The sequence below is a fragment of the Schistosoma haematobium genome, chromosome 3 (genome assembly GCF_000699445.3).
Source record: "Schistosoma haematobium chromosome 3, whole genome shotgun sequence".
NCBI lineage: Eukaryota > Metazoa > Platyhelminthes > Trematoda > Strigeidida > Schistosomatidae > Schistosoma > Schistosoma haematobium.
In genome coordinates, this window is record NC_067198.1 from 22656225 (window position 1) to 22665323 (window position 9099).

Genomic DNA, 9099 nt, shown 5'->3' on the forward strand with positions numbered 1-9099 from the left:
GGTTTTGAAATTTCATCACCTAAATATTGATTCAGTGGCATCTATAAAGATCCACTGGTACACAAGTGTCAAAACTCGGCCAAACATTGATAAAAGTGTTCTCACGGACCTCATTTTATCACGAATACTAATGCATTAGCGTACAGATCATTTTGCTTACCGAAATGAAGAGCAAAGACGTCTCATGCAGTCTACCTGACTGACTTGAATTGCTTAGTTCTGACTGAAATACATTCCTTGTTTGCTAAGTAAGCCTTCTGTCTTCCGTTAATAGTCGTTTTTCGGGATTCATGGCGTTTTGGACACGTGTTTTGTAGTTTTGGTTATTTATTTTCAAGTAAACCAAACTGAATCATCCGTTAAAGTAGAACCTCGAAATTCATTTGCTAACAACCGGATTATTATGCAGAAAGTAAATAGCTTCACGGTGATCGATGTTTTCTTAACTGATATTGTTGTAGTGAGGTTGGTTTCGGACACAGAAACGTAAATTGTACAGCTCATTTCTCTCTGGCCTTTCCTAATATATGTTTTTCACAGTTTACAACCGCACTTGTCTAAACTACCATTATGTTTTTGTCGCATCAATCAATGTAGATTAACAACCAAAGTCCTTGATTGTGCAGCTTACTATTCGAGAACCCAAGTGTTTTCTTTAGGCACAGTACTTTATAAAACCTAAACGATTTCTCTACCTAACGACTCTGTTATATCTTCAGTAACTATCTCGAAATGTCTCTTTTGATATTAAGAAGTTCGTGACTGAGTGGGTCAGGGTGATGAATTCGTGAACTTGTCTTCTGTTGCATGGCAGCTTCATCCTTAAGTATTTTACTCCACGTTCTAAAATCAGGCGCGTTGGTAAACAGGGGACCTGAATAAAAAGTATTGACTACCTCGGGAAATGCAGTCAGAGCAGCAATATATAAGATGTAAAGGGTTCAGAGATATATTCGAGAGAACATCAATATATCGAGAAATGACTAATCTAAGATGACTGACGACTGTAGGATTTGTGAGGTATGACGTATACAATCGTGATCTGTTGCGGATTCGTGATCGAGCGCCTTCAGTTAGAGGAATCCAGTCAAGCTAATGCAGTCAGCACCAAATGTCGAAGACCCAAAGAGCTATTGATTTTGAGGATTTACTTACCGCTAAAATTATAACAACAATCAGACCTGATATCCTAATGAAAACTGACTAATGTAGGAAATTTCTACTATCCAGCTCTGTGGTAAAGATAGGGATCGTCTGTATTGTAATTGATATCACTTACAAAGCAATGAAAATCCAATCACTGTCTCACGTCAAAGTACCTCTGTTCTGTTCACTTGGAAATATTCTGTCGATTATACTTATTAAATTCATATCAGTAAAAGCAGGCCAAATCATCATTCATGTGTTGTTGAGCGAGGAATGAACTAATGGTTCTGAAAAGTTAATTGACCTCATACGAACTCACTATCAAAATCCTAAACTAGAACATCAGATTCAGTGAATTTTTCACAGCTTTGTTATGGACTTTCCGAAACTTTCTAACATGATGCACTCGTCACGAAGATAGTACTTATCAGACATTAGGATACATTGTACCACTTCTCTATGACATATGTCCGCTTGAAATTTATCTATACGTTCCCTTATATTACTTGTATGCTCATCAGGAATCAGTCTTCATTTATTATACTGCTATCCCATTTGTGTTTAAATCTTTCACGAGGTAAATAAAGTAAACACAATGCTATGAAATCGTAGCAACTGAATTTAACCACAACTCATATAGTAGTGTTGTACATAGGCAATAACTTAATTATGAATCATTTGAATATTCCACGTGAAGAAAACTTCTTTTCTAAATTCGGACAGTATGAATTCGAGAGAGCAAAGAAGCGTGAAGAACTTATGCAAGACTACTTGGAATTCAAACAAAGAGAGGAAAAGAGCTTCCATAATAGATTCTCCGATAAAAAGAAAAATTGTCATCGACCACTTGACTCCTCGGGACCTTTGGAGGTGCTTGACAGTTTTCCAAATATAAATGAATCGTTTGGTGTACAATATGAGCTACCAAAGAGTGATTTTGGATGCAGGTTGACGGAACTAGAAAAGAAAATCAACACCCTGTTTAACGATCAAAGGCCTGTAGTGCACTCTAACAGACCTGAGTATGTTTAAATTTTCATCAAGTAATCGAAAATTTAATAATATTACCAGTGTAAATGATAAATCCTTAGTAACATATGATAGGGGTGTTCCCATTATCAAGGAATTAAAGAACAACTCAGTACCTAACAGTCCGGATGCAGCAGACAAGTAGGTTTAATTTTAATGTAAACTCTGTAGTAGCAGATACGAAGATTTAAAAAAACGTCTACACCAAATAACTGAAGCAGACAAACATCTTAGTCTTATAGAGGAAGAATACAATAAGCTAAAGAATATTCAAAGTCCGTATACGTTAGACCATAAAAATCCAACGAACCAGGGTCTTCGTAACTTATCGTTCAACTCGTGGAAGTCTGAAAAGAATGAAGTAAAATACTCGGAGCAAAATTTAAAGGATAATTACAGAAAAGAGTTAGAGTCACAAATTGCTGAGACAGAGAGAAAGCGTTCATATGAAAAGGCAGATAGCATAAAAGACAGTGCTATGTGCCCAATACCCACTTATGCATATAGAAATTCAGAAATGGAGTCAAATAAAATAAACTCAAATGAGACACATTTAAATTCGACAGAATGTTTATACTTTGATGTAGGACAAAGAGATTTGCTCGCAATAAATACATCACCCTCTGGAATGTTGAATGTTAGTGTTGGTAGTGGTAAGAATGTGAATACAGTGCAAAACCCAACGGACCTAAAATTTAAAAAAATGCAGTATGCTGAGGAGTTAAAAAAACAAATTGAGGAGGCAAGGGCGAAAAAAGCTAAGCAGAAAGAGGATGACGAAGAATATAATAGAAAGATCGAGGAGCAGAACTGCAACCTTGACTTATCAAGAGAAATCCATCCTCCTCAACAAAACATGTCGAATTCTGTCAACCCCGAACAATTTCCTGACCAACAGGCGCGTACCGGTCTAGATGTGTCGAAAGAAATCCACTTTGAAGCTTCAGATACAGCTTCAACAAATTTCGAACCTAATTTCGCCAGAGGTGGACATGGAATATTTGGCAGCCCATTAACGGAGATACAGAAACACAATCTCCAAAAGTACAAAAAAGAACTGAATCAGCAGATAGCGGAGAGACGTCAGTTTATGGAGCTTAAGAAACAAAAAGAAATTGAGCTTGAGCAACGCGAGATGGAAAGGATTAGAGTAGAACGGTTGAAAATGCAGAAAGAGTTCGAAGCGGAACAAGAACGGAAGCAAAATAAAGTTGAGCGAGATATTCAACAACTGAGCGACAAAAGTGATGAGTATAAATTAAAACGTAAAGAAGAGCATACTGGAAATAAAACAAAGTCGGTTGAGATGAGGAACACTAGGTACAAACATCCATCAAAAAAGATGAAGTCACCAACATGCAGTCCTAAAATCTTAATAGGACCAGAAGCCAGCAAACTAAACCACTTGAAGCAGTTTGGTAGTGAGACATCTGATAAACACAGCAGTGAAAAGACGCAGTCAATACTGAAACAGCTAACCGCATTAAAAGTTCAACTAGACAGGGAAAAATCCAAAACTGAGTCGGTGTATTACCAACAGAAACATACTCGTGGTAATAACAAAGAACGTATGGAGGTTGGCACATGTAAACAACGATCCCGACCCCGAATGAACATAAAAGCTGTAGAACTATTCCAAGATGCTTCAGTTTTTAATAAAAATAACACTCATGTTTCTTCAGGGCGAATGCCTAGTCATGTTCAGGACGTTGAGCCCGAAAGTTTGTTGGAAGAGCCTTACATAGAAGATTTAAGAGATGTAGACCGGAAACAGATAACTCTCTTGAGAAAGCAAAACAATCATCTCCAAGAGTTGAGAACGGAACTGTTGCAAAATATTAAGGATAAAAGCAGAGGTCATTCAGTAAGGGAGAAGAATGTTCAAAACTGCAACCCATCCGCAATGCAAAACCCAATATTAGATGAGAATGATTCGCTAATTAAATCTCAAAATGAGTCAGATGAGATGCTACACTCAACTTCTTTGTCTAACGGGTCTATTGACCTAAATCAAATCGCCGAAAAAAATAAGCAGCGTTTGTTGAGACTAGATGCGATCCAGCTATTAACTGAAGTAAGTGACGATCCTGAATCAGTTTTACAGCGTTTCGTTGGTGAACATGACAGGATGTTTTCAAGTGAACACAAAAACAACATTTTTAACTAGTTCAACTCGACGTCCCGTATTTCAGTCTTACTGACATAATCTTTAGAGTATATGTAAGCCATATATCTGTAATATATTTCTGAGGAAAATGTATCTAAGTACATTTCATTAATAATTCATGTACTGAGATTATTCCAGGAATTTTATAAAAGATATTATTGTTTAGAACCTATGGGTTTATTTTATCTTATAATCGGTTCTAGGATTCAAGGAAATATTCATCATTAGGACTGCAAAAATATGATCATACGAGAATAAACGTCTGAAAACCATTCTTAGCTTATTTATCTCAATGTAGTCATCAGGTATTGGAGTAAAGAATAATTAATCTGTAGTTTAATGCGTAATTTATATTGATAAGTGCACTTTGAGAAACTTGCAAAATTTGTATTAATTGGACAACAAAAGTTGCTTATAGCCTTTACAGGTGAAATCAACTCAAGTAAAAACGTTACGGTTCATATAAGTGAAAAACTGAATTATCTAGTAGTCTCATAAGATACAGACTCAAGTAATGTAATGTCCAGACACTAAACGATGAGAATGAAATTAAGAGGAAGTTACTGAGGTAAAGCTCTAAATTATTATTCAAATATGAAAAGAGAATTACTGTAATGTCCAATACGTTCATACGCAAGCAAATTACAGAGTTCTCTTTACATACAGTAAAAGAGCAGTCCATGTTTTACGTGTGACAGTTTGGAAGGTTATAAGGGCACTAAACCAAATATTAGTAACCCAACTTTCGGTAAGACAATTTAGAAGTACACTATAATTACTTTTACAAAATAAGTTTCACAGAAGTATAATGATACAAAACGGGAAACTGTGGTGTAATTTACTTCCACACCAGAAAGCATTGCAAATCAACGTAAGCCGTGGCCGGTTATACCCCATAAGTGACCAAACCACCTCATTCGAAGAGCGATTACCTTGCAAACCGACCTGTCATCTTTAACTAATACTCTGAGTCCAGCGTCAGCAACGCTTACTCGGTGGTCTCGGCACACCAGGATAATACTCTGGATGGAAAACATTAGTAACGTATCTACTCCAATAGCCACGTTTCACCGCCATAACGTCAAGCAGAACCTAATGTTGTTCGCTGTACTTGCCCCTTGATTAGCAGGCAAATATCTCTCCTGTCTGACAGGTGACGAAATTTGGTAACAGCCAACCGAGCTTTCTGAATCCGTATCAAGATTTCACCACAGACCAACCATCTAGGACTTCTGGAACTTCTGAAACAAGAGAACTAGTTGACGCTCCCAATTCATTCAACACCTGTGATCAATCTAGACGATGATGTAGATCAGTCCTGATGAAAGTGCATCTCACACAAGCTTGAATTTTTATCAAAGGTGATCAGAAGACTGTATTTTTACCAGCGTTCTCATAGAAGTATCTTATCTGCATGTTTTGAGTCAATAAGTGAGTCTCCCGGTAGGAAAACAACCCATAGGAAGTGAGAGGACGAGTGTATTATCTCTCAAAGAATGTCTAAAACAAAGTTAAATAAGAATAGGGAAAGTATGCAAACCTGATATGTGAAGTTATAGGTTCCATAGCCTAGTTGTAGTAATTAATATGAAGAGACAAGTTGAATATTAAAATACGCATTATCGCTAGCTGTACACTCGTAATTTTAATCGAAACTAAACTTCAACAGAACTATCGTCTGAAAACTAGAAATTTAGTCTGTCTTAGGCTACATGTATGACTAATCATTCGTAATTATAAAACGGAAGTTGCATAATGATTCGAGGTCAAATTTATTTTCATCGGCAACAACTGACAAACACACTGGAGGGTTTTACGATTTGTTATCATCCAGTATATATGTAGTTTCCGACTCTTCGAAGCTACCAAACACACATCCCATTCATGGCTGAAAATAACACTTATTGAGTTTACAGGTTGATTTAGTGAATACAGCAAACAAAATTTCAACCGCATCTATCGCAATGCCATACGGTCATTTTATTTCTCCTGCTCAGTATTGATCGATTCACCATTTCAATGCAAAACTCGATGCCCGATTCCAATATTTGCTAGCTACTTCTTGCATCACAAATTATCAACAGGTTGATTCTAACTTCAGATCAACACGGTGCTCAAAAATACACAATAACTTGGAGAGTGCTGTTAATATTCTTATCTAGGAATTACTACAAGAGATTATGGCACTTGCAATTTGAAAGACGGACTTACGTTTCGGTATTTCATATAAGAATTAAGAAGTTGTACTTGAGTACATTTTTATAAGGTTTGTCAGAGCTGAGGAAATGGTATCTTCCATATCTTCGTCGGATTAATTACTTCCCGAATTTGAGTACATCTTGAATAAAATTCACCAAAATGCCCACGAAATACTAGACAACAGTTTATTCATCAAATAAAATGAATTAGTATAAGTCTGACTATAATTTAGCACCCAACTTCCATAAGTCAGAGCCAAGATATGTATAAAAGGCATGATTTTCAAGAGTGAAGTAAATGTAGTAAGGTTTGAATGCTTATACAGTTATAAGCCTTCATATAACCAGTATACTTTACCGTGGGCCTATCATTATTTTTATGTTAGATAAAAAATATTTTTTTAGCCAACCTGAGCTTTTTCTTTTGAAAATTCACAGAAATGATTCGTTTGAGATACTCATTATTTTGAATGCAGGAGACTGAAGTATAGCTGATAGGAATCATTTAACCACCCCAATTACGTAGACGTATTAAACTCGGGATAATACTGAGTAAATGATGTATGGTATTCTTAAAGGTGAGGTTAAGAGCAACTACATGAAAAACAAATAGAGTTTAGTTGTCATTAAGAAACAACCCAATAGTCACTCATACATAAGTAAGGAATGGCATCCCGACCGAAGCTGCTACGTTGACGCGGTCGTCGGGCTTGCCTATCGTGATGACCCAACCGAGCTATATTGGCTGGAACATATGTTCCTGAAGGTCCTACCATGCCAGGCAGGTCGATTGGAGAACGGTAAGACTAAAAGCAGCAACTCAAGGTCTGAGGGAGAAGTCGTACTGCTGACTGTAGAGGGGTGTGACAGCAGTAAGGTGTTTCCCTCGGACAACCAGCATCTGCAGCGATGCTGCCTTCCCAAAGGGAGGGGTGGGATTAGAAAAGGTCGACCCTAAAACTGTCACACCTCACATTACCTCACGGATTTCCGTCTCCGGTGGTAACGCCATTTGAAGAACGGAGCTAACACATTAAAAACCTTCCACGAAAGGGCCGTGCGCGACCGGCCTCAAGCAGTTGTCCCTTGGGCTCAGTGGTCACGTTCCCAGGTCGTTAAAACCAACACTAATCCGACTTCTTTTTCAAGTTCCTCAAGAAATACCCTTCCACGGTATGGGCAGCCGGGAAGCGATATCAGCCCTCATACCCCTAACAGCACACGAGACCAAGTTGGTCACATTCAAATCCTTCCTACACCTCTTAATACCTCTCTTATCTCCATGACTAACCCTCCTCACGTCCCTTTATCACCTCGCACCGCTAGGGCAAACGATTCGAGTACGTGGAACTCTATTCCTGGTCTCCTGAAACCACGCTCTAAACTACACATAGGAGCTTTTAACGTACGAACACTGTGCCAAATAGGACAACAGGCTTCCTTAGCTAGGATTTTAGAATCCCACGCCATCGATGTGTGCTGCGTCTCCGAAACGCGCATACAGGATCCGAGTAGCGTCATTCATGTATGTATCTGGAAGCCTTGATTCTGCTTCCCGTGGCCTAGCCGGCGTAGTTATAGTATTGAGTCCTAGGGTAGAACTATCTCTCTTAGAGTGGATTTCAGTAGACAGTCGTTTGTGCGCTGTCCGACTGAACGGAACAGTAAGAATCCGGAAAGATAGGGACACTCGTCGTTTCCTCTTCGTCGTCTCTGCCTATTCTCCCACTGAGTGCAGCGCAGATGATGTAGAAGATGTGTTTTACAGAAAGCACTCCGACCTTCTCCGAAAAGCTAGGCGCTCTGATGTAGTAATAGTGGCCGGTGACTTTAATGCTCAAGTTGGTAAACTAAGCGATAGAGAAAGACACCTGGGTGGATCTTATAGTGTCGTGGCTCAAAGAACAGATAATGGCAACCGTCTGTTGCAACTATGCTCAGATAACTGCCTCTTTCTTGAAAATACTAATTTTAAGCGTAAGGAAAAACATCTTTTAACATGGAGACCGCCTAATTCATCCCAACGTTGGACCTAAATAGATCACATCGCTATCAGCCACCGATGGAGGGGATCGACAGAAGACTTTCGCTCATTCTGGAGCACATGCTTAGATTCAGATCATGCTCTAGGACGTGCGCGTATCTGTCTGCTTCTTACTGGACGTAGGAAAGACGCTGCAAGAAAACCTCTTAGGGCCCTACTTAATGATAGTCAAGCTAAGAGTATATTTCAGGAACAACTAGGAAAACAGTTACGCAGCCATGTATGTGATGCCCACCCTGAGGCAGCATAGAATGATATCCGAAAAGCTGTGGAAACAGCAGTGATATCTGCCAGTAAGGTTAGGGAGCAACACTGGATCTCAAGAGCATCTATCGCACTGATAGATGCTCGGAAACTCATTCTACCTAGCTCTGAACATAATGAAGAGCGGAGTCAGCTTAAGCGCAAGCTGACAAGAAGTCTACGTAATGATCGTGAACAGTGGTGGGTAGCGAAAGCAAGAGAGATGGAAAAGGCAGCGGCAATAGGTAATAGCAGACAATTGTTCAGACTTG

The 9099-nt window shown here is 38.7% G+C and overlaps 1 protein-coding gene across 1 annotated transcript; it reads left to right on the forward strand.

The window, feature by feature from the left end:
- The first annotated feature begins 330 nt into the window (after positions 1-330).
- Positions 331-8867, forward strand: CSPP1 (Centrosome and spindle pole associated protein 1). Its single transcript, XM_051213299.1, has 3 exons — positions 331-2168; positions 2218-2316; positions 2350-8867. The coding sequence occupies exons 1-3, from the start codon at positions 1816-1818 to the stop codon at positions 4340-4342; spliced, it is 2445 nt and encodes an 814-aa protein (XP_051069263.1). The 5' UTR covers positions 331-1815; the 3' UTR covers positions 4343-8867.
- Positions 8868-9099: the final 232 nt, after the last annotated feature.